Here is a 26,376-nt window from a genome sequence, read left to right as displayed (position 1 = left end):
TTAAAATTGAGGAGGGGGTGAAAGTCTCTCAGACTTTCTCTATACTAGGTTGATATTGTTTTATTTAGTGCTTTTCTCTCTCTCTCTCTCTCTCCCTCTCTCTCTCTCTCTCATTTATATAAAATAAAATAATAATAAATAATATATATTATTATCTTTTTTTTTTTTTTTTTTTTTAAAGAAAGTATCTTCAGTAGCTTGATGGGTGACCAAGATGCATTTTAATTATCCTTATTGGGGGTGGGTTCCTGGCACAATTTTTTATCCAGAGGAAACAGAATGTTGCTAGATTTTGGATTAACTGCTAGAAAAACTGGGAATTGTTTGTATAAGTTGTGGAAACTTATCAAAATGGTATTAATGACTTTGTGGTATCTCTCTCTAGTTGATCATACCAGGGTTGTCCTGCATGACGGGGATCCGAACGAACTAGTTTCAGATTATATTAATGCAAACATCATAATGGTAAGTTCAGCATTTGCACTCTACATTCCTGGCTATGGGCTGCCACTATATTTTTTTCTTCCTTTCATCTGGAAAAATAACTTCCAAGTAGAATTTCCATCATTGTTGAATGCATGTTTGTTTTGATTTCTAGCCTGAATTTGAGACCAAGTGCAATAATTCAAAGCCCAAAAAGAGTTATATTGCAACGCAAGGCTGTCTGCAGAATACAGTGAATGACTTCTGGAGAATGGTGTTTCAGGAGAATTCTCGAGTTATTGTCATGACGACGAAAGAAGTAGAGAGAGGCAAGGTAGAGTATGACATGGTAAATCATGGGAGAGCTGGGGCCTTAGAGGTCCAGGGAGGTGATGGCAAGAGAATGTCCAGGGCTGCCCAATTAACCCTTGGTGATTCAGCCAGTAACCTCCTACTCCATCAGTTTTTGCAATGCATCAGGTTTTTTGTTTGCTTGTTTTTTTCTTTCCTTTTCTTCCCTCCCTGGGCAACTGGGGTTAAGTGACTTGCCCAGGGTTACACAGCTATGAAGTGTTAAGTGTCTGAAGTCAGATTTGAGTTCGGGTTTTCATGATTCCAGGGCTGGGGCTCTATCCACTGTGCCCTCTAGCTGCCCCCTCTTTGTTTTTATGATGAAATATTTTGATACTTATTGGAAGCTTTGATTTGACCATGGTGGGAGTGAGTCATCTTCTATAACAAACCTAAACTTTTATAAAACAGATCTCTTGATGAGAGAAATGACATTTTTGGAGGGTTATCCGATTCTCCCAGGTGACTCAAGTCCCATTTAGTAAACACCGCACACATAAACAACAGATTGGAAGCTTTTTCTTCAACAAGATTTCTGTGTTTTCATTAGTGTGTTGAAGGTGAATTTTTTTTTTTTTATTTTCAAAAGAAATTTATTGGTTTATATCTGAATTTGAAGTTTTGTAGCAGTCATGTCCATACAAAACATATTAAACGATTGCTTCGGTAGATGATATTTGACTTCTGGATGAAAAAACACAGCTTGGGCCTTTATAATAGGTCTACTGGAGCACATAAATTGTTGATAGCATTCTTCAGATCATTTTTATATTAAAATAATATTTATTTTATTTTAATTTTTAAAATTTTAATTTATTTACTTTTTTTTTTTTTTTTTTTTTTTTTTTTTTTAAATAGTAAAGTCCATTATCTAAGTTAGCAACTTCCAGCATGGTAGTAAAGATCTTTGTAATGGGCTTATGTACAATGAAAATTTGACATCTTTCTCCCAAAGGGAACTGTGGTATCATTAATTATCCTTGGATATGTGGAATATAGATTTGACTATTGCCAACCTTGAAGTGCTTTTATAAATCTGAGAGCATGCTCTGTTCTGGGCTTCCTGAGTGTGAAGCAGTGAGAGTGAGGCCTAGGGCTACCTCCCTTGGGTTCTGCTCTTCATCTGTGCTCATGCCTGAGTGCAGTTGCAGGTTCTTGCTTGTCCTTGAAGAACGTGCTGCTGTGAAGGGAAAAGAGCTATGATGGCCTCAGTAATTGGTGTGATCTTGTCTCCAAGGAGCTGTCCTAAACAGATGAGATGTATTGTATTGCAAGGGGGATCTTCCTCACCCAATGCCTGTGTGCTCCCATTCATAGTCCCTTTCCCCTTCTTTCTCTTTAGCTTTAGGCTGCCTGTATTCTTTAGAAGCTCTTTTTTTCATTCTGCTTTCCATGTACTCCTCAACCCATTTCTTGGCTAGTACACAGCTGTTTGTGTTTTATTTTGAAATAAGTTTGTGCTGCCTAGAGCACCAGCCCCGAAGTTAAGAAGACCCAATTTCAAATCTGGCCTCAGACACTTAATGCTTCCTAGCTGTATGACCCTGGGCAAGTCACTTAACCCCAATTGCCTCAGCCAAAAAAAAAAAAAAAAAAAAGAAAGAAAATAGTGTTTTCTTTTAAAAGTGTACAAAGAGATATAATTCTGAATTTCAGCATTAATTTGCCAAGGGTTTCAGTGGTGTCTGGGAGTCTACCAGTTCCTGCTGTCTAAGTTCATGTTTTTGATTTCTCACCCTCCTTAGAATTCTCTGCCATCAAGAATGACCACAAGTTGCTACTAGAATTAATCGGCCAATGATTGCCTTGGTTTTAATCAGGAGTGGGATTACTTGGGGAACAGCAAAACTGTTGAATCTTTCAAAAATATATTCAAATCTAAATTGTGCTCAAGGAGAAGGAAGAGATTTGAACTGAAAAGCCAAAAGAAACAGACCATTCCAAGTAATCAATTCCTAGGACTTCCATTAGCCCCTTGGCCTATCTTCCATCTCCTTGTAGACAATTTTAAAAATACATGAATCATGGAGCTCATTGGGTATCATTATTAGCAGTTCTTTCTGTGACAGTTGTTTACCTGGAAATGATTATGGCTCCTAAATGCAGAAGTCAAATTTCTTCCCTTGGAGTTTGGGCTTTAAGTGTTATGGGAAGTGAATTGGAGCTCAGGATGGTGGGTGCCACAGGAAAAAAGTACAAAAAGGGAGCCATTTCCAGAATGGATTGCCAAGGAGCACATCCCTTAGTTAACATAAAGGCTCTCCTTGTTGCCAGCAAAAAACATTTTTTTGTTGCCATCTTATTCAATCCTTCTATTATTGAAACTGGCAGTTGTGGAGAGCTTGGCCACCTCAGACTCCCAGATGTAGCTGAGGGAATTGTCTCCTTAGTGGTGACATATGTAGTATACTGCTTTATCCTTAAATTTGCTGGAAAGTTTGGATGTAGAGCAGTTCCTTCCTGTTTTATTTAGTTTTTTGAAATGTAGACAGGAGGAGTTATTCACACTAGGGTTAGACAAGGCTTGGGAAGCATCTGGAGCAAAATTCTATGCTGATATGAAAATGCATTAGATGATTCGAGAAGCCCATCTACTTCCACATTTTCGGTTTTTTTTTTTTTTTTTCCAGCAAAATGATAGGCAGATTTTGTCTGAAAGGAAACTGAACTGTTGCTGGGTGATTCAACCTAGTTTAATAGATTCCATTTTGTTTTCTTGGCATATTTAAAACATAAATGAGCATTGGGCTCCTGTTTGAATGCTGGGTAATTATTATTCTTTTATCCCTCTGCTTGGGAAGGGAGGTTTTCAGTATAGGAAAATAATGCTAAAAATCTGCTTTCTCTATTCTCAACTCAATTTTTCTTCATTGCTCCTGTTACTTTTTTCCCCTCCCTTTCTCTCTTCTCTTTCTCTGTCTTTGTGTGTGTCTCTGTCCGTCTGTCTCTCCCTTCATCCTTCCTCCAGTCCTTCAATTTTGAATGTTCCTACAATATTCTGTCATTTGCCATCTCTTTTCATACCCAATCATTCCCTTACTCATCTTATCTAATCCTGAAGCCTCAATTATTATGCATGCTGATGACTCCCTAACCTATTTCTCTCCTTCAGCTCGAGTTTCATATATGTAACAGCCTGCTGGACAGCTGTCCCTTAAAGCCCAGTTTCCCAAGCTGGCCATGCCTTACTTCAACAAATCTTTATTCTAGTGATGGCAACATGGTATTCCAGTTCCTTAGATTTATAAGGAAGCCATTCTTTTCTATCACTTTTCTACTCTCTCTTAACTTTTCCATTCTTTTCCACTCTTTTCCTTAATTACTTATTTGCCAGGTTTTGTCAGTTCTATGTTTTTATTTTATAATTAACAAATGCTTAATTTCCCTTTCTTCCCTCTTTCCTTCCCTTATCCCCCCTTAAAAAAAAACAAAAACAAAAAACCCAACCCCCCCCCAAAAAAAACCCTTGTAAAGATATTCATAATGAAGCAAAATAAATTCCTGCTTAAGCCATATCCAGAAATGTATGCCTTCGTCTTCCTCTTGAATCCATTCTCAGTTAATCATCGGATCTCTAGCATTAATGGCTAGTCTGGGTTTTGACGTCTTTTAAAATGGCTTGTCCTTATAATATTGTTGTGATTGTGTAAAGTGTTCTCCGGTTTCACTCATTTCTCCCTTTATTAGTTCCTACAGGTCTTGACAGGTTTCTCTGAAACTGTCCCCATTATTTTTAAGGTAAACTGTTACCTTAGAGACAAAACAAGGCGTTCAGTGAATAGAGCACTGAGCCTGGAATCAGGAAGGCCTGAGTTCAGATCTAGCCTCAGATGCTTCCTATTTATGTGACCTTGAGGGGAATTTTTTTTTTTTTTTTTTTAACAGGTATATCACCTACCTTCCAGGGTTATTGTCAAGATCAAATGAAATAATGTTTTTAAAGCATTTAGCGTAGTGGCTGGCACATAACAAATGTTTCATAAATGCCTTTTCTCTTCTACATTAATTTGCCATAATTTATTCACATTCTTAAATTAAGGAGCAACCTCTTTATTCCCAGTTTTTTGCTACTCCAAAAAGTTGCTATAAATGTCATAAAATGTAGGGGACAGGAGAGGAGAGGCAGTGGACACAGAGGGGCAAGGACTCTAATGTCAGAAGAACCCCAAGATTACACAAGGGGAAAGGGCAGCCTGCCGTCTGTAATATCCCTTTTGGCTCTGGGGTTCAGCTGTTCTCTATGGAAAGGGCATGCCTTGAGGTGAGTGGTCCAGGCGGAGTTCAGAACTGGCCAGGCTCAGCTGCCTGGGGTCAGACTATCACTCAGCCCTGAGCTAGGTCTGGTGCAGGAAGCCAGCTGTGTGGGCAGCAGGGAAGGCCAGACCACTCTGGCAGGAGTGGAGAAGGGGTGTGGATCACCAACTCATTTAGGTTACTTTCTGGCATGGTACTTTTCGGAATGGATTCAGAAATACTTTAATGACTACCTTCCTCCTTTTTGCTTGTCTGTATTGTATTTCCCTTTTTCTGTACTGCACATAGCCATTAATATGCATGGTTGCCAGTGCAAAAGTGAAAATTAGATTGCTAACAAAATCATGGGGATGCTTGAGGTTGCAAAAGGTAAACACATACCTATTGAGGATTGACTGTACACAGGTTACTGACTTTTGAGGCATAGTTCCAAATTGCTTTCCTGAATGGCTGGACCAAATTATAACTTTAACAATAATATATTAGTGTGCCTGTCTTCCAACAGCCCTCTCTGGCTCCCCCACCACCACCACCTTTGTCAGTCTGATATACATGAGGTAGAACTTGAGATGCTTTAATTCACATTTCTTTATTATTTGGAATGTTTTTTAATATGACTTTTGATAACTTGGATGTCTTTTTTGAGAACTTCTTATTTATATTCTTTGACCAGCTATTAATTGGGATATGGCTTTTATTTTTTATAAATCTGAATTAGTTCCTTATGTATCTTGGAAACGAGACCTTTATCATGTTCAGAATATTTCTAGCCATCTTTTTTTCTATGTTATTACAACCTTAGTTCAGACTCGGCCTTCTTTTTTTACCTAGATTATGTCTCCTAATTGGTTTTCCTGTCTCCATGCTGTCTCTTCTCCAATCCATCCTTCACTCTTCTGACAGAGTAATTTTCCAAATGCGTCACTCTTATCAGTACACTATTCCCAAACCTTTAATACTTCTCATTGCCTATTGAATGAATTAAAATTCTTGATATTGGCACTCGGATCTTGCCACATCCATTTCTAGTCTTCTGCTTCTTTTCATGAATGTGACTCCTTCAGGATAGTCTCGTTTCCCTCATTTACTCTCTCAGCAGCTTGCTTCCTCTTTATCTGTTGCCATGCTGGTAGATGGGTGATTCCCCAGAAGGAGTTGCTGTTATTTCAGCATTCTCAGGTTCACTGGGCTAATCCTTGTGAAAGACAGTTTCTATTGAAACTGTAGATCCTGAGCCCCCATCAGTATATTTTCCTTAATAAATTACTCATTCTCAGTTTTAACCAACATTTACTGAAAATACAAAGCCAAATATATAACATTTATATCATTCCACCTATTAAATATCAGTCATAACCGCTCTCATCGATGCATCTTGTGCCTGTGAGGATAGTAGGTATGTGCTTAGTCTCAGGGTAATAGATCATGAGTAAGGAGAAAAGTCAACTCCTAGCTCTAACATTGTAGACTTTATCTTCTGTCTCAGGAACTTTTCATAAAAATCTCATTGATGAATTGAACCTTGTGTCCATTTTGTTTGCTAAGATGAACTGTTCCAAACTAGTGCTGGATTAGTTCTTCACTAGTCAGGGCATTTCAACTGGGCAAATTGATTTAATGATAGTCTCTTTGATTCTCTTCTTCTAGGCTGTTCTTTGCTCACCTGGGCTTGTTCTTCAGCAGCACCATAGTTGACAGCTTCATCTGAAGTGTGTTAGACGCCTTTTAGGAAAAGGCAATGACCTTTGTCCCAATGTTGGCAAAAGTCTCCCTAATTTTTCTTCAATCCGGGATTCTCTTCTACCTCTTGACAGTAATGGGTAGCAAGGCAGAAAGCGTCTTCTGTCTTCTTTTTCTATTCTCACCAACAGGTAGCAGTAGAGAGTAAAATATGTCCTTTCAGTAGTAGCAGGTAGCAGTGGAGAAGAAAAAAAAAAAAATCCCAATTTCTATTTGGCCAAGCTTTTAATCTGTCTCTGAAATAGGTGGTTTACCAGTCTGTCTTCTTGGTTCATCAGCTGGTTCTACTCTATTAGAGATTTCATCTTTTCTTAGTAACTACATGCTTATCTTCTATCACTACATTGTGAGATAAAATACATTTGTCTCAATCACAAAATAGAAGTAGTGTTCATATTTTTTTAGCTATTAGCTTTAGTATGCTCTAGTTTCTTTTCATTTTAACTTTTGAAGCCCTATTTTTATTTTTAAATAAAATTATATTTTAATATAAAATGTTTGTTTAAAATTTTAAATATAATTTTATTTTTAAAAATCAATTTTAAGTAAAATCATATTTTAAAAATTCTAAATTCAAGACACCAATAAATGACAATCTTCATTTCCAGTGTAATACAGAAGAAGAAGTTTGTATATGAGACAGTGAATATCATTTTCAGTTGTGTCCAATTCTTTGTGACCTCATTTAGAGTTTTCTTGGCCAAGATAATGGAGCAATTTGCCATTTTCTTGAGCTCATCTGACAGATGAGGAAACTGAGGTATACAGGTTGACTTGATTTACCTAGGGTTATACAGCTAGGAAGTGTATGAGGCCATATTTGAACTCAGAGAAGTGAATCTTCCTGACTCCAAGACCGACATTATCCACTGATCCACCTTGCTCCTAGAATCCGTCTAATTATAGCTTGCTTTTTCTTTCATGTGTTATAGTTCAACATGTAGCTTCAGCTGCTGTCCTGCTTGTCTATCTTTCCTTCTGGAATTACTTCTTTTCTTTTTGGTACATCAACACAAAGCACTGAAACAAATTTTGCCCTATATTCATCCCAGAATTCTCATTATATGAAGATGAGCAACTAGTGTAATAGAACAATGAGGCATAATCTTACTCCAAACAAATCAACTTTCAAGGGTTACTCCCCTTCCCTATGTAGTACTCTAGTAACACATAATCTGTTCTAGAGTGAACATCCACTTTCTTTTCCTAAACTTCTATTTGTATCTATTTAATTTTCTCTTTTCTTTCAAAGGTCAATACAAATGCCACCTTTTCCAGAAAGCCTTCCCAGACAGAGCCCTTTTTCTACCATCCTCACTCCCACCTGAAAATTATCTTTGTCCCAATAATTCTGATAATACTTTGCCTGGAACTCTCCCTTCCTTATCATATCCTCCATTGTGTTACAGACATTTGTGTGCTAATGAATTTTTTTCATTTTAAATAATAAACTTGGAGCAGGGATAATGGTATATCTGTATATTCAAAGAATAGCTCAATGTCACAGATATATAGCAGATGCTTAATAAGTTTTTAAATTGAATTGACTTTCTTCCTTTGAAAAAGGTTCTAAAGTTGAGTCTTAATCTATCTTTGTAGCTTTGGCCAGATAACCATTAAGTAAGACTTAAAGATATGTTTTTTGAATATTTAGATTTTTACTTAATTCATGGGGACTAATTTATTTTTGATTCTTTCCAGAGTAAATGTGTCAAATACTGGCCTGATGAATATGCTCTAAAGGAGTACGGGGCTATGAGAGTTAGGAATGTCAAAGAAAGCGCTGCTCACGATTATACGCTAAGAGAGCTTAAGCTCTCTAAGGTTGGACAAGTAAGTACATGGATATACTTTAGGGGTCTTTGGTGGCTATTCTTGAGATCTTCTATGGGAAGATCTGATCCAAAAGGATTTATATAACTTGTACAAGAAGACTGCCATGTAGTGATTTGGATGATGATTTAACTTAGTGATGGAACAAAGGCATCTGGGGGAGGCTGTTCACTTAGTTTTGTGGATGAAAGGAGAGTTAAATTCACTGTGGCCTGGATCGGTTTTCTGCTAGCAACCATCCTGCCCATTTTGATGTTTTCTTATGTCTCTCAGGAGCATATGGGACAAAAGACTTTTCTTAGCTCTCAAAGATTTAGTTTTCTCGTATCGGCATCAAGAGCATTAGCATTGTCATCTAACCTGTTATACTGCACCGTGGAGTTTTTCTAAGTGCCTTCCTGTATGTTATCACATTGCATTTCTTGGGAGGTGAAGTTCTTTAGGCACATGAAGGAACTGAAGGGAGAGGCCCCTGGTGCTTTGTGCTGTCTGTCCTCTCTCACTTCTGGAAGGTATGGGCCCAGCTTATCTCAGTCCTTTGAATTAGAACAGCTGGAATGACTCAGAGGCAAGGGAGCTAAATTCACATCTCAGGTTGGTTATTTGTTACTGATCTTGCCAAAGTCATTCGGGCTAAACTTTAATCTGTACAAAGAGAAGTTTAGACAAAATCATCTCCAAGAACCTTTCCAGCTTTAGGTCCTGTGATTCCTGTAACCTAAATATATTCATGGAAGAAGATTTTATGAGAATTCTTGATTGACCTAAAATAGACCACATTCAACTCAACATTTATTAAATACCTGCTGGATGTAAGCCAGAGGTGGAATGTTGGCTTCGAGATCAGGAAGACCTGGGGCTGTGTAGCTGCCTTTGTCACTGAACTGTATATGATTCTGGTGGCTTAGCTAATGATTGTAATTTTCATTGGTGGAGGAAATGCTCAGAATAGGTTTTCTCCACCTTAACAAAAATTCCAGATCCTTCTCTTTTTTTGCTTCTAGTATATGCAAGGCACAGTGCTCGACAGATCTGATCTCCGACTCGTCCCTTGTTCAGTGTCCATGGCAAGAGGCTATTTGGCTTCAGTTTAAAACCCTAATAGGATTGGGGGAGGAAGGGTGGGTTTCCCTTGTTCTAAAAGAATAATTACCTAAGTAAGCAAAATTTACCCATAAAAATTATGACCATTTTATAAAATTGATTTTCAAAGGCCTGGGCCCAAGTCTAGCTACAGAAAAGACATCTTAAAGGGTCCCAAAGATGGTAACTTTGACTTTTTTATTGCAATTTTGTTTTTTTTAAATGCCAGTTTCTTTGGATCATTTAGAATCCCTGATTGTTCCTGATTTAGGGAAATTTTCCCCCTTGGAGTATTTAATTCTTTCCTGCTGCTTCTTGGCTCTACTTCAGGGGAATACGGAGAGAACAGTGTGGCAGTATCATTTTAGAACCTGGCCCGATCATGGCGTGCCCACTGACCCCGGGGGTGTTCTGGACTTTTTAGAAGAGGTCCATCACAAGCAGGAGAGCATTCCTGATGCAGGCCCTGTGGTGGTGCATTGCAGGTAATCATCCAGATCATGGCAGAGTTTTGGTGTGGTTTTGAGTAGATAATATCTTAATTTTCCAAAGCAGAGGGAAGTGTGTTCCTTGTTCTCCCTTTTCCCATCTCCCAGCTCTTAAAGGAAAATATACACATTTGTTGGATTGTCTTTTTTATGGGTTTTTAGTTGATTTGATTGTAGTTCTGATCTCTGTTAACATGGAAAGAAGAGATTCTCTCCTGCCTCTTTCCCCCCCCCCCAAACAAAACAAAACAAAACAAAAAACTATTGTTAATTTTTTTAAATAGATATGGACCACTTCCCGTGCAGGCCAGGGCTTTGGTGGGAGCTGTGATCTCAAGCCTTATGCCTTCACACTGGTGCCCACAAATGTATTATCATGCCCCACATTTGGGGAAAGCTATGTGTGTCGGGAAGAGATGTTATTTTTATAGATTATATTTGCACAATGGGCAAGTAGATGTGTGGGAGGCTACTTAACTTTAGTTATTTGCACAACTTGATTAAAATATGCCTTGTTAAAAATAATTTCCCTCCCCCAACATTTGGACTATTTTCAACATTCTTATTTTGAATACCTCCCCAACCCAATGTGTGCGCACAAGTACGTGCATACAACACACATACATCCACATAGAGGAAAGTGTATCCATCCCTTGAAGGTCTTTGCTGTGACTGGAAGAAAAATGAACAGCTTTTTGTTTTCTTTACCCACAGTGCTGGAATCGGCAGGACAGGAACTTTCATTGTGATTGATATCCTTATTGACATTATCAGAGAGAAAGGTAAGTTGACTGCAGAGTCAGAAGCTCCAGTTTCTGTTCTCATATTTTGTGGGGGAGAGACGAAGTAATTTTAGTGAGACCCCCAAATGTTTATTTTTCAGAGAGGTTTAGCTGGTGGCAAGAGTGCCAGGAGGAGTTGGTAGAGCATAATCTGGACATTGAACTGAATAGCTGTGTCCCTTTGGACTGGGACTTTTAATGGTCACCTACACACTGTTTTATGGGATATGGAAATGAGTGATTCTTGGCTGGGTGAATGCTTGGAGAGCAGTGATATCAGTGGGAAGCTTTTTTGCACATAGATCAAAGCTGAGTGTGCAGAGGCCTTATGTGGTATGGGAAATAAGGCAGGATCTTCATTCCTATTTGTTTTGTTCTAGGTGTGGATTGTGACATTGATGTTCCCAAGACCATTCAGATGGTGAGATCCCAGAGGTCAGGGATGGTCCAAACAGAAGCCCAGTACAGATTTATCTACATGGCTGTGCAGCATTACATTGAGACGCTACAACGCAGAATTGAGGAGGAACAGGTACAATTGTTGCTTAAATCCACAGTTGCTTTCATGCTGCATTTTCTCATCTGATCTGAAATGAATTAAGTGGAGGACAGCTCCAGCCTGGAGCATATTCTGTCTTCTGTAGGCCTTCAGCTATGTGGCTGTATACACTTAACCTCCTTTTAAGTATGGGGCCAGTGCCCGGCAGGAGGGTCCTCTGATGGAACAGGTGGGAAAGACTCATGGAACACATTAGGAACTTTAATGAAGTTGCCATTTGGCCTCCTAGAAGGAGGAATGATAAAGAAATGACTGGACAGAAAGGCTCTGGTTTTTCTTGGATTGTGCACTGAGCTGATGGAAGAACCAAACTTGGACTCCAGAGTTCCTCAGTTGGAACTGTGGGGCCATTATTGATACTGGGTCTCATCCTCCCATTTCCATTTATTCATCTGACTTTGGTCACTCTGATAATGGCCAGGCTTTGGGGTGGCCACTTTTTTGAAAGTACTGAAATTTCAGTTTTAATAAGATCTGGGATAAGGAAGAGAAATTTGAAATTGGAGTCGGTCTAAAAGCTATTTATATTGGACACAAAGCAGAGTTAATTAAGAATTATGCTGAGTTGAAGAAAACATGTTAAAAAAATTTTTTTTTTTCTTAGTAGCATAGGTATGTTATTATCTTAGTTAGCATATTATCTTAGTAGCATAGGTATTATGCTGCTGCTGAAGTCATGTCTAAATATCAAAGTGGTTTGTCAGTATTACTATGATTGCCTCCAAAGGCTAGGCCACAGCCTGAAACTTTCCTTAGAATGGTAATGGGCATTGCATTTGATGTTTTTTTTTTTGTTTGGTTTTTTTTTTAAAGGAAGACAAAATAGCAATCAATTGGCAGTGCTCAGTTAGCCAGAACACAAGTCCCATTTGTCAGAACAGATCTTAGTCTTCACTGCATTTGTTTGCCTGGGTCCTATGTGGCAACAGTGAAATACTGTGTAGTTAGCATGTCAGCAAAGGCTGGCTCAGGGATTTTTTAAGGTTTATGTTTTTAAACTCTGTTCCTTAAATCTGCACTTCAAACTGTGTGACTTGCACCAGTCAGGAGAGCCGAGGTGCTTTTGTTGTTGGGAGCTTAGTGTGCCCTACAGACTTGGAATCAGAGGAACTTCATTTACCTCAGACTCTGCCTCTCAGCACTGTCAGGCCCTGCTGGCCAGTCAGCCCGCCTCTCTGGGTGTCGGCTTCCTCATCTGTGAACGATGAGGTTGGATAAAGTGGCAGTGGATGGTCATTCTAGTTTGGAATGACAATCATAGTTTTGATTCTTTTAATTTGAGCATTTAAAACATACTCTGTACCTTCCATTTATGCACTTTGTTTTGAACGTCCATAAATGTTTGTTTACTGTCTCCCCCATTACACTGGGAGCCTCTTCTGGATATGGACATGTTTCTGTATCCCAAGTTTATAGCAACAGTGTTTGGCCCATAAGAAGCAATTAATAGATACTTATTGATAATGATCATGATGCTCAGTGCTAGATATAGCATTGAGGTTACAAATAAATGCAAGAAAGGTTGGTTCTGACCTCATGAAATTCTCATTCTGATTGGGAAAAGAATAGACATAGGAGCTGTGGGGTGGGAGAAGAAAATCTGTCCCAGAAAATTGGGATTTTTCTTAGAAGTTTGAGCTTGTTTGCACTATTGTCTTTCTTCCCAGGTTACTTTTTACCTTCTGAATCCAATTCTTACTGTGCAACAAGAAATTCGGTTTTGCACACATATATTGTATCTAGGATATACTATAACACATGTAACATGTATGAAACTGCCTGTCATCTAGGGGAGGAGGTAGAGGGAAGGAAGGGAAAATTCGGAACAGAAGTGAGTTCAAGGGATAATGTTAAAAAAAATTTTACCCATTCATATGTACTGTCCAAAAAATTATAATTATAAAATTAATAAAAAAATTTAGTTAATAAGACTAGAGGCTTTATGTTAGTTGGTGTTATTTATGAAATACTCCAGGACTTCTGAAAAGTGGTTTAAAAAAAAAAAAATTGATGACTATGGGGATTCTTCTTTCTACCTCAGTTCTATTTTAATTGGTCATCAAATTCTTAACTATTTAAGATACTTAGTTGGAGTGGATACTTTTTTCCCCCTACACAGAAGAAAAGTCCATTTAATTTAGTTCTGCTTTTTAAAAGTGCAAACTCCTTGAGGACAGGGAGTATTTTATTTCACTTTCAGTATAAGGCCTTTCAGGTAGTATATAGTCTCTGAATCTAAGACCTCTGCTTTTAAGCTACCTTATAACTTATTCATTTTATTGTTGTTTCTTGTTGTTTCTCGATATTCAGATAGCTAGCATTCTGGATAACTTTCTCAGCTGTTTTTTTTAATGTGGACATGGTCTTTTTCTTTTTTCTCACTATGCAGAGACTCAAGTTGGTGGCTTCTTGGGGGTGGACAGTGGAGGAAAGTGAAAGAAAACCTAGACCATAATTCTCTTTTGAAGAGTTGAAAAGATGAAAGAATCTAGTTATCTCACATGAAAAGATGCATCTGTATGTTTGTGTATACACACATGCATAAGTATATTCTATATCTGTAGCTATCTAGAGAGACAGTGAGGGGGAGAGAGAGAGAGAGAGAGAGAGAGAGAGAGAGAGAGAGAGAGAGAGAGAGAGAGAGAGAGAGAGAGGTAGAAAGAGAGACAGAGTGAGAGCTCTGTATCTAAATTACTAGATTATTTCAGAGCCTTGTAATTGTCCCTAATCCTAACTAGTTGAAAGTCTTAGCTGTAAAACCATTAGTGAGACAATTGAATTCATACATATTTTTTAAAGACTATAGAAATCCTGCCTATCAATGAAATCTGGTGGAGGAAGAATCAGTTTGTTTCCTTCCCAGTCTCCCAAAGCAAAGTCCTTCCTGAAGCTCTTATGGAAAAACTTAAAATTTGTCTGGAATTTTTCTTACAGTATTTCAGGCAATGAGTGAAATAAGTTTCGTTTAGCTGTCCCCGGGGAGGGGAGCCGGCTCCCCATCAATCAGTGCCTTGCGTGGTTGTATTCTAGCTGCTACAGAAGTCCTCGGCAGCTGTCCAGTTGGAGCTCTGGCTTGAGTCACTGCAGTCATTCCTATCCCACTTCTGTTCCTCTTAAGTCCTCAAATTGCCCTCTTTTTACTGTTTCTTCAGTTTGAAAAGGATTTCTCTCAGTGTTGAGGAAAGAATTAAAGACAAGTTTATTTTATGGTTTTTATATGTTCTACCTTTTCTAGAAGATTTCATCTCAGGCAGGCTGAGGTGTTTCATGCTAAGATTTATGACCTGTGAGGTTCTTAGATTATTTGCATGCAAGTTACTCCGAAATAGACTTGAGTGAATATAAGCAAGAAACTAATTATTTTTTTGTTTGTTGCTAACCCATGTTGAAACGGTTCATCCTTTGTATACAAAGATGGCACTATTTGTCTTCCACAGAATGTAATTTTTCAACCATTTGTCTGTCTGGTAGTTGTGCTGAATATTAATCCATTAAAATGTCTCCCTTGAGTGTGCCTCCTAACCAGTGACTGGCATTTGCAAGGTAGTTAGCTAGCACTGATCAGCCATGGGCTGTGGTCTTAGAGAGAACTGAAGGTCAACTATAACCCCGGCCCATAGTGATCTTAACCTGTGTCCTTTATTTCCTTTGGATCCTCGCCTTACTAAAACAGTACTGGCTTGTGGTGTGCCCTTAGGGACCTATATGCCTACTGCCAGTGAAATAAATATGTAAATAAAAAGGAGGTATTAGTAGACAAGAACTTGACCCTGGGATTTATTCCAGATTTGTTATAATTTTAGGTAACAAATTTGGATTTGGAATAAGAAGTCTATAATGTAGGAAATTCCAGCTTCGGTATTGTTTTATTTCTGTACTTCAGGACTCTGATGTCATCTGACTGGGTATTTATTGGGCCAGGGTATCGTATGAGTTGTTTTTCATGAGGTGTCCAGTTGGTTCCAGGATGAGGAATCTTGTTGCACATGGCTGCACAAGTTTTAGGATGGCAGACACCCCGACCATATCTTTATTTGTTAAAGCCTCCCTAGTGTCTGTTGGGCTTGGGCAGGTCTCGGAACAATAAAGTGAGGAATTATGGAGAAGCAATGTAGAGGATATCAGTAGAGAGACACAAGCCTAGGAAAAAATATGGGCTGATTATGAACCTTGAGTGAGGGATAGCTGATGGACTACCCTGCCCAGTGCTCCTTTATTATAAATGCATTGTCAAGAGAATGACTAGACATCCAGAGAGAGAACTATAGAGACTGAATGTAGATCAAAGAATACTGTTTTCGACTTTTTTGTTTGTTTGTTTGCTTTTTTCCCTTTTGTTCAAATTTCTTTTACAACGTGACTAATGTGGAAATATATTTAAAATAATTGTACCTGTATAACCCATACCAGATTGCTTGCTGTCTTAGGGAAAGAAGAGGTAAAGGAGGAAGGGAGAAAAAAAATTTGGAACTCAAAATCTTACAAAGATCAATGTTGATAATCAGTGAACAAATAAATAAATAGCAGCAACACCCCCTTCCTCTCTCCTCTTCGCCCCCACCCCCACCCCCGAGAGAGAAAGGAGGCAAAGGGAGGCAGAAGAGAGAGAATGAGAATGGCAAGATGGGTGCCCAGCATGTTCCATTGGCTCTCTGAGCAGATTTGTGGCTGACCATGGATTGCTAGGCCTCTGCTAGCTGTATTGTTGGAGGAAAAGGCCATATCCCAGAGAATGGAGAAAGCCACCAGTATGTGCAGAGTCTGTTCTGTAGGAGTGGGATGGGGTTTGGGACTAGTGACTGGACCTCTGAAGGATCAAGCAAAGCCCACCCTCTTTCACTGTGCAGGCCCATACCTTCATGGCAGCTCCTGGAGCTCTGGAAATTCGCTGACTTGGTCACGCAGGATGAGGTACCCCAGGGCTTCCTGGCTTCAAGACCAACTTTGTGTCCATGGTGCTCTGGCTGCTACTTATTTAAATGATGATCAGTGCTCTTTGGACTCGATAATTAGGGCAAAAATTTTGCAAGTCCTAGACAGAGAATGTTTCTTTGAGACTGCCCCTAACTTGAAAGATACATTGCATGTGATAATACTTTTTGATGAGATCAGTGTTCTCCTTTTTTATTTTACTGGCATAAATGGGAAGGGATTCTTAACTTTGAGCCAGTTACTTTCTTGTAGGTGCTTCATTTTCTCCTTTACTCATTTGAGTAAAGTTCAAGTTATTTCATTTTGTGCTTTGTCTCCATTGTGGCTCAGTGATGATGAGGTGATGTGCTTACTGGGGGATTTTCAGAACCAGCTTTTCAGCATTGAATGAGGGGGCACAGTCCGTGGTCTGTGGAGTCCTGCTGCCTCTCCTATTGTTGGAGAACCATTTCTCAGGGCTTCCTTCTGCACTACTCAAAGCTGGCCCTGGTGGGCCATTTCTTCTGATTGTATACTTGGGGCAAAGAACTATGACATAGTGACTGGGAATTCTTCCCTCCATTCTGAGGATTGGTCTGAGTCAGGCTGAGGTTGTTCTATCTGACTTCATCTTTCTCTACACTCGTATAGGCTCAACTCCTTTTGATCACTGGAAGTTGTACGTTGTCATTGGAAAGGAATTATCCATTCAGCTTCTGACGGCATCTTAAGAGTTTCTTGAATGTTCATCAGTTGTTTGACCACCTAAAGCACAAGATTTTAGACTCCTTTGTTTAAATGACTGCTTTCTTTAGGCCTTCCTGAAACTTAAAATGTTTTATTTTTGCTCTTTGATTTTCAGAAAAGCAAGAGAAAAGGGCATGAATATACAAACATTAAATATTCTCTGGCAGACCAGACAAGTGGAGATCAGAGTCCTCTCCCACCCTGCACCCCGACTCCAACCTGTCCAGAGTAAGTAAAGGGGGGAGGAAATTGGTGTTCTTTTCTGAAAATCCTTTGTAAAATTGCTCTTTTTTTCAGCCTAAGACTTCCTTGGACATATGCTGTGGCTAATCAGCCAGCTAATAATGTCCATTAGCAATTAGCAAATTAGTAGCTTGTGCCTTTTCAAAGCCTTAGCTGGTTTATTTTACTGATGGCTGGCTGGCTATTGCCTTCCCTAGGGGTTATTAATATATCAAAGCCATGTTTGTGCCTAGGAAAGTACCAAATTTGATTTGTATTTCTTTTTGGTTGCTGGATATCTTTTCCTTCCATCCCTCTTTACTTTTTTTTTTTTTTTTTTTTTTTTTTTGGGAGGCAAGGAAAAATATTTTTTGGAAACTTAAATAAGTGAGCCCTTACTTTGTCACCAAAGAGTTAAGTTACATATTTGCTACTAGATGATAGATATGAGTTTTAAGATCTTATTCACAAAAATATGATCAAAAACATTTATTAGGTCAGTTCTTTCAATAGCCACAAGAAGCGTACGTTATTAGCATTTGCCTATCTAGGTTAATTTTCACAAGGTTCCTATTGGCTCTTTCCTACTGATTCATATTTTCAAATCTTTTCTGCCTTTGGCTTCTCATGTATTTATTTGCTTATTTGTTTATTCATTCATATGTTTATTTCTCTGTCTGCCTATTTATTTATTTTTCTATTTATTCATTTCATTCATTTTAAACTTGACAACTCAAGAAAAACATTGAAGTACAAAACAAAATTTATTTCCATAAAACCACGAACTCAATTAGTTGCCTTTGTGTCCACCATTGAACTTTTATTTTTGTAATTTTTTTCCCCTGTATTTTTTGTTGCTGTTAAATTTTTTAATATATTGTTGTAGTCCGTATATATGTTCTGTCATTAATGATCTATGCAAAAGGTTAGGCTGTATGTAAGGTGAGTGATCCTGTGTGTGCTTCTGATTTATTCATTAAGTGATACATCATGTACCAGATGTGTTTCCTTGAGTAGACAGCTGCTGCTTCCTTCTCTTTCTCTTCCTCCTTTTTGTTCTCTCTTCATCACAATAAGAGAGCTGATTTGTTCAATGGATTTCTTTAGTGATGAGCAGTAGGGGCCTCCTTGGTAGTAGACTTCCAAGTGATTTCTTTCCCTTGTGCTGACTTAGCAATTTTGGAGCAGAAAGTTGTGGCGTGTTGTTTTCAGATAGCCCAAGTATTGATATTCCAGTTAGTGACAATCTGACAAGATAACTGTCTTCTGCCTGGCTTGCATTTTTGTAAATATCTTTTTCAGAATGAGAGAAGATAGTGCTAGAGTATATGAAAATGTGGGATTGGTGCAGCAGCAGAAGAGTCTTAGATGAGAAGACCTGTCCAGGTTTCAGCTCAGAGCTGGGTAATTACATTCACAATGTTTGATTATTGTTCAATATGTTTTGTGGTAGGCTTAATTTCTTTCAAGAGTAACAGTTGAGAATATTTGCTTGAAATGTTCCAAAATTGTGTTTAAAAACTTTTTGTAAGTTAGTTCTAGCTTGATGTAACCTTTGACAGCCATTTCAGAATCCATTTAACACATAAAACAAAAGTTAGAGTTCTTTCTTTAACGGTAACTTAATTCCTATGGACTAAGAATAAAGAGGCTCTCTTCTGAATTGCTTAGTAGGGGTTGCCATGGCTGCCTAAAACACAATCTATAGTGATGTCCTTGGACTTGAATAAAGAGGAACATCCCCTAGGAATTAAGAACTCTTGGCTGTCTTCCTTGCTCTGCCCTGTAGCATTTGGGTGACCCTGATGCAGAAGCTGAGTTGACCTCATTCCAGACTATTCATTGATGAGCATTCCCAATAAAATTTATTCACATTCTACTTAAACATCTTAAATGCTATAAAACTCATTGTTTTTTTTGAGGCAGCTCATTCCTTCAGTAGACAGCTCTCCTGCTGAAGCTCATTCTTATGTTGATCTGAAATCTGTCTTTCTATGACTTTGACCTACTGCTTGTAGTTTTGTCCTCTGGGACCATAAAATCTCAGCATGTGATAGGCTTTTTGTGGCTTCTTCTGGCAACCTGTACCTGTGAAAAGCATCCCCTGTTGTTATCCAGCCTCTTTTCAAATGTCCTCAAGTGAAGGAGAGTTCATCACTTCTCATGGTGTCCTGTTTCATTTGTGGATGATTAGTTAGTAGGGAGTTTTTCTTGATGTTGAACCTAAATTTGGCCTGCTAAAACTTCTAACTTTTGTTTCTTGTTTTTCCCCTCGGAGACTGATTAGAATAAGTGATAATGTTGATAGCCTTTCTCCCTGTGATAACCTTCAACTTCTGGGGACATCAATTATGAACCCTCCTTCCCCAACTCTAACAATTTCCTTCAGCTGATTCTTATAGTTTGGACTCAGAGCCCTTTCCTCTTGAAGTTAGCCTCCCCTGGACATTTTCCATCTCATCAGTGCCTTTCTTAAACTTCGCTGCCAGAAAGGACCTCAGTGACCCAGATGAGGTCTCATAGGATCAGTTCTTCCTTATTTCTGAGTCTTTTTCACTGTGGTCCTAAGTTCTCTTTTGCTTCCCAAGATTATTCTGTTCTAGCTGTTCCCCCAGTTCTTTTTGGTGACCTACGTCTTCTTACCAGTCCTTCCACATGAAAGTACTTCAAATCCCTGAAGGTATCTTGAACTCTTTGCACTGTCAGATCTTGTTTCATCTGCTTCTGATGTAGCATGGCTTCTTGTCCCTTCATTCTTCTGGTCACCATCTTATAGATCTGACCCCATCTATCAGTGACCTTTCTGTGAGGTCCAGGAATGGAAATGGTACTACAGATGGAGTTTGGCCAGGCCAGGTCCTGGGTGATGGTCACCGTTGATGTAGCCTAGAATCACAGTAGCTGCTTTCATGACTGTCATCCTGTTGACTTAGTGAACTTGCATTTAGTTAAAGTGCTGCCTCTCTCAGCTGTACTTGTGTAGCAGAGTATAATAGGACTGTACATTTATCCCTATTGAAATCTTTTGTATTAGAGAAAAATTCAGCCAATGTTCTGATGTGTTGAAATATTTTTGGAACCAGTTAGTGTTGGTTCCCACTTTTGTGCCACTGATAGAGCCACTGAATACAAGGCTAGGATCAGATGACCCGTGCATTGTATTAGAAAGTAAACATTCTCTCATCTGTAAAGCAGAAGGATTAGATCACTAAATGCCCCTTCAATTCTGAGACAGTGATCCTATATAATTTTCAAATATTTTACCGTTATTGGCCCCAAAACCTTTTCAGAGTTTAATTTTTCAGATTAGAGACAAAAGTATTTCTTAATAACAAATAGAGTTATGGTTTGCTATGAGCTCCCCCCCCCCCAATAAAGAATTCTACATTATTAATTTCCAGCTTACTTTAATATTTTCATTTTTATTGACTTTTTAGATATCTATTCCTAATTAACTTCTTGCTTTCTTTTTTCTCTTTCCAGATATGACTATTCCTCCCCACCCCCAAAAGGTCAAGAAAGATGCAAGGACTTTCATGTGAAAAATGAATTTGGAAGGTTTGCATTCTGACTGTTTAACTTCCGCTAATAAGCAAAGTGCAAAACCATGTAAAAATCATGATTTTTCTCTGTCAACAATACCTATTTTCAATTGCTGGCTTTTTAAATAAGAAGAAATCATCTCTACAATGTAGACAATATTATATTCTATAGAATTTTGTGTTAAATTGAGGAAGCTATTAAATTTTCATTTTCATATTTTGTAGATGATGGTGATTAAAATTCAAGTTATCAGCATTTTTCTTTTTTAAATTGGAGCAGATTTATTCTCTTTTTTTTCTTTGTGAGGCATGAAAGGGCACTTTTGGAAAGAGCAATGATTTGGGAAAATCTGTCAAACATCCAGTACAAGTGGGAACAATTTTTTCTTGTCTATTATAACTGATAGGGGATAGAGTCATGTCCTAATGCCTGAAGCTCAGAGTTGAGCATTTCCTTTCCAATTGGCCACTTCAGAGTGGAAAGTGACAATGGTTTTTTGGAAAGTAGGGGCTTTCTTTTGTTAGCAGACGGCTGACTTACTCCTCAGCCAACTTGTTGAATATCTGTTGGGAAAATATGTACAAGGTTTTCTTTGAACCAGAGTCACTGTCTTTATGCTCAAAAGAAAATCCTCCTGCTGATGACCAGTGATGGAGATAGCATTTGCAGTCACTCAGAAAAGCATCAGCTCATAGCAGGAGCAAGAGGCAGCAGAAGCCCAAGGGGATTCCTGGGGCCTTCACTGCCATCTTGCAGTTTGACAGTTGGAGGCAGAAGACCTTCCAGTGAGCTTCTGCTGATTCTTTGTGATTGCTAGACCCTGGCTGCCCCACTGTGCCGACTGTGAGCTGGTGGGTGGGAGCTCCCTCCAGCTCGGGGCTCCTGTGGTTTTCAGTAAGGCCTTATACTTCTCTAGGTGATCTGTGCTTCAGAATCCGATGAAGGATACCCGATCTGAGCCAGGCCCCTCATGGCGATCTGCGTGAATGCAGAGGGTTGGCTTAAGCAAGTCCAGGAGGGGCCAGCACCATGGCTGGGGGACACGACTGCCAGCAGTAGCTCCTTTTCTGTTTCATTGAATGGGATTTTCACCAACCTTCTTTTACCTAAAGTGCCTTCCAGAGCCACATCCCTCTTTGCTATGTGTGTTCCACCATTCTTTGTTGTGTTATTTCAGCTGAAGTACTTTTGATCATATTTGTAAAGACAAATAAGCTCCTCTAGTGACTTCCCTTTTGAACCCCTGTACTACTCAGGTTCCTTGCCCTATGGCTGTCTTCTGTTTCTGTGCTTTGAGCCTTCCCAGGTCTCAGAGGCAGAGTGGAGCCAATTCAGTGACTAGATCAGGCCCGACTCGCCAGGAGTGTGGAGCTTCTTTGCAGGAGAGCTAGGCTAGAGTGTTGCTTTTCCCTGAAGTCATTTGGGAAGACCCCTGTGGTCATTTTCACGTACAGAAGAGCGGATGCCCCGACCTTCGATAGGCCATGGTGAGACTTGGGTTGTAGTAGGATCCATGTAGGGCTTACCCTGCATGAGGGTGAGTGCAGCTGGGCCTGAGATGAGAGAGAATTCAGGCCCACTGCCACAGGGGGCCTCATAAAGCCTGTATTTGTGTGAATTGAAATAAGTGCATCTTTTTATTGCACGATCACTTTGAAAACTTTTGTTTGCCTCTACTTTTATTGTAGTACTTTGGACTCTTGACTTTGGGACAGACTTTCACCAGCATATATCTTTATATTTGTACAATGAATTTGATTGTACAAATGTATTTGTTGCATTAATGTCAATGCCTGTAGGGTAGAATCAGTAGTATTTGCACTCTTGGAACCCAACTTGTCCTGTAACTTGATGGTGAGGTAATTTCTTTCATTTGGCTTTGAAGTCCTGTATGGGACATTGGTTTAATGAAACCTTATTTTCCTAAATAAGTATAGTATCATGGTATTGTCAAACTGTGTCTTAGTTCTGCCAGATCACTGAATGATTATTGACCACTGGATAACTCAATGGAACTGGGATCTTCTCAAGGTGGGCGGGCAGTGATGCCAGTGGCAACCCCTCCACACCTTCCTGTCTTGTCCAGCGTTTGTCCATGCCATCCTGTGACTCTTCCCCAGGAGGCTTTAGATCCCTGGTATGGGTGCCAATGGGGCATGGTGACTTCACGGGTAGTCATCCCTCGCTCTTGCTTCATGACTGTGCCCCTTCCTTTTCTGGTCTTCAGTCTCTCTGATGCTCTAGTTCTTTATTGCTGAAGTGCTGTAGCCTGCTCCATAGCCATGCTTTTGGTGATCTGTGACTTTAACCCTTCAAAGACTGGTAGTCCACAGTTTGCAGCCATGAAGCATCACCAGAACTTGGTCCCACATTAGCAAATTTCACATGAGCTTAAGGTGTGACGCTGAATAGGTGCAATATAGAGCTGGAGCCATGACAGATTGGCAATTGGAGCTTTTAGAATTAGTAGTTTAGCAAAGATGGTTTATGAGGAAGCAGCAGAATAGCTGGGGGTAGGGAGGCGGCAAAAGCAGTCGCCAATGGATGGATCAGATGACCTTGAATTGTGTGTGAAGTCACATTCATTCTGTAGCTAACAAATGAATTTTGCTACCAGAGTTGACAGATATTGTAATGCCTTTAGCAGGGTTTGGAAAGTATAACTTTCTGCATTTGGAAATTGTTCTCTGAGTCCATTGAAGACTTCGAGACTTTTCGTTGTTCAAGTTGTTTGGTTTGAGTTATTCAGTTGAACTAACATTTTGTTAGTGAGCACCAAGGCACTTTGCTGGGCTCCTGGGGGTGCCAGATTTGAAAAGAGAGAGAAAGAAAGATAGCATCTGCCCTCAAGGAATGCCATGCCATGAACTGTGCAATTTTTTTGGCTTATCACTGGGTGTGCGCACATTTATTAGAATTTTTTTTTTAAGTTGAGGTATCCATGCTTCTCGTTACACCCTGGCCAACTGCTTACCTTGCCTCATTCTGGGTATTACGTCATTTACATATCATGCACAAGTAGGCTGGCTCTTTAAGTTGTGAAACTAGGATTCTGTGTTTTGAGTGAGAGAATTTGGAATGTGATACTGGAATTAAAAACAAAAACAAAAATGAATTCAACAAGATCTCTTAACGGCTCTTTTGGGGAGATTTTTGAAGTTTCTACCTAGTGTATGGCCCTGCTGAAAACCATGGTGATTGCTCAAGTTGACAGGAATGGACTTTTTCATATGGTTGATTTGGGGAGGGGACAGGGAGAGCTGGAAGGATTATCTTTAGTGTTTCCTTGCTGGGTCCTAGTACAGGCTGGAAATGTGCTTTGGTATAAGTAGAGGAAATTGTTCTGTTTGTGAGAGTCCATAATTAAGGTGAATTTCCATTTCTTGCAAATATACCAGCATGTGCTCATTACTACGTATCTTCATTACCTGCACGTCAAAGCTCAGAGCACTCATGCAGAGTCCATGCATAAAACTGACAACATTGTCATCAACAGCCATTTTTCCAATTTGGGGAACTTTTTTTCAGATTTTGTTGCAGTTAAACAGCAAAGTATCATTCAGCTTTTGCTATTGAAGGAGTTAAACCAACATTTAAAAAACAAAACAGAAATCTATACATTGAAAGGTCTGAGTTGTTTTGAAATATGGAGACACCCTTACATACTGAAAACAAAGGGCAGAGAATCCAGTTAAACACACGTGTTCTCCACCAGCATCCCCTCATTAACCAAAAAACAAAAAAAAAAAAAAACCCAAACCCCAAACAAAACTCTTTGCTGGGGACATGGTGGCTTGTCGGGTCTGGTGGTGCATTTGCACAAAGACAAAATATACAGTGACAAAGGCATCGTACTGTGAACTTTTTTGAGGCACTGTGAAGTCAGTAATCTAGTTATTTTCAAAAAGTGTGGTTCCCTTAATGGGTGCCCCTCTATGTTGGGGCAACATTTGCTCCCAAGTTAACAAAACAGGTAGTTGAATCAGGAGACTCAACTGCTTCCTCTGCATCCGCCATGTATAGGAAGTGCACGTTGAGTTCTTTCTGATTTTTCTCAGATTTGGACTGCACCAAGGGGGAGAGGATGCATGTCCAAATGCAATGGTTTAAAATGGTGGCTTAATTGGCTCACCTTTTCCCCCCACCTTCATTCCACCATTCTCTGATTAAATAAAAATAGCTAGTCAATTGCTAGAAAGTGTGTCCAGAGAGTTAGGGGATTCTGCTGACAAAGGGGTATGTTCATGTTTCTGGAATGAACTGTTTTGAAGCTCCATTTAAGTTCACCTTATTTATCTACTCCCATTGTATCTTGAGAGATTATTCTAATAAGTGTTTTAAAAATAATTTGACATCCTGGATTGTTTCTAGTTCATTGGAATAAGAAAATGAATTGAGTTAGAATTTGATTATAGATTACTTACACCACAAGAAAAGAGTATAACTCCTGAGGCACAACACACATATCTATATCTATTATATATTTTTTACCAGTATAAATCTGGTACAGTTTTCATTGACTGTGCATTGTAAGAAAAAACAATATAAAAATTAAAAAAAAAAAAGTTTTATAGCAAATGGTCACGCTGACTATGGTTATCTTATTAGGACTGCTAGCCATTAATTTGGACAGAACTTATAATTTTCCCTCGTGAATATTAGTTTAGAAATAGTTTATTGTTATTGTATCCTCACTAAAATGTTTGCTCCTTTTTCTTTTTCTTTCTTTTTCTTTTTTTTTTTTTTTTTTTTTTTTTTTGTTGTTGTTTTGTTTGGGGCAGACTGCAAAATCTATCTAGGAGCTCGTTTCAGTGTTTTTCATAACTTTTTTTTACTCAAACTAATTTGAAAAATGTTTCCACGCTCAACCTCAAAACTTGTAATTAATAATTTTGCCTGTTTATTTATGACATAATTGTGATTCTTTGTATTACTAAAGGCTAATGAGAAGGGATCTTTTATTAAGCTGATGACTAGGCCTACTTTTAATTTTTCTGCAGTGTATGAAGTATTGTACCAGAGTATTAAATGAAATGTAATATTTTATTGAAAATCTATCCTTTAAAAGGAATACGTTTTAGGATGTCATCAATTTGATGTGAATCATGTAAATGTTGATAATATGCGCTGTGTTTATTATACATTTAGTGTTTTTAAAAGACTCACTTATTGCCTTTCTAGCCCACCTATATTATGTAGTCGATTTGCAATTGTCCAAAAAAAAAAAATAAGACATTAAAAGAATAGCTTATGTATAGAAACAATAGTGGATGTTAATCGCCTCCTGATCTGTATTTATGGGTGTTAGTTCAGTGGTTTTGCTAGCAGCAAGGCTGAATTATCAGAGTAAAAATGTATTTGTAAACTGTATCAGAACTGAAAATTAGGAATAAAATCATTTTCTTATAATCTGGTGCTTTTGTTTATTTCATTAAAAAGT

General features: G+C 38.7%; 1 protein-coding gene across 4 annotated transcripts in view; it reads left to right on the top strand.

Annotated features, from left to right (window-relative positions):
- PTPN11 (protein tyrosine phosphatase non-receptor type 11) overlaps nucleotides 1-21,189 on the top strand; it is a 60,652-nt gene extending 39,463 nt beyond the window's left edge. For 2 of the 4 annotated variants that reach the window (XM_074297273.1, XM_074297282.1), the window contains exons 8-16: nucleotides 386-465; nucleotides 599-757; nucleotides 8,470-8,601; nucleotides 10,015-10,169; nucleotides 10,887-10,954; nucleotides 11,335-11,486; nucleotides 17,287-17,399; nucleotides 18,696-18,797; nucleotides 20,877-21,189. In XM_074297273.1, the coding sequence (XP_074153374.1) occupies nucleotides 386-465; nucleotides 599-757; nucleotides 8,470-8,601; nucleotides 10,015-10,169; nucleotides 10,887-10,954; nucleotides 11,335-11,486; nucleotides 17,287-17,399; nucleotides 18,696-18,765 (929 nt within the window). In that variant the 3' untranslated portion in view covers nucleotides 18,766-18,797; nucleotides 20,877-21,189. The remainder of the gene's footprint in view (nucleotides 1-385; nucleotides 466-598; nucleotides 758-8,469; nucleotides 8,602-10,014; nucleotides 10,170-10,886; nucleotides 10,955-11,334; nucleotides 11,487-17,286; nucleotides 17,400-18,695; nucleotides 18,798-20,876) is intronic. The other 2 variants (XM_074297263.1, XM_074297279.1) reach the window with 1 other exon arrangement.
- The last annotated feature ends 5,187 nt before the right edge of the window (nucleotides 21,190-26,376 follow it).

This window comes from Sminthopsis crassicaudata, chromosome 1 (assembly GCF_048593235.1).
Source record: "Sminthopsis crassicaudata isolate SCR6 chromosome 1, ASM4859323v1, whole genome shotgun sequence".
NCBI classification, from domain to species: Eukaryota; Metazoa; Chordata; class Mammalia; order Dasyuromorphia; family Dasyuridae; genus Sminthopsis; species Sminthopsis crassicaudata.
The sequence above is the reverse complement of the archived record's forward strand: the minus strand, read 5'-3'. Positions and strand labels throughout refer to the sequence as shown.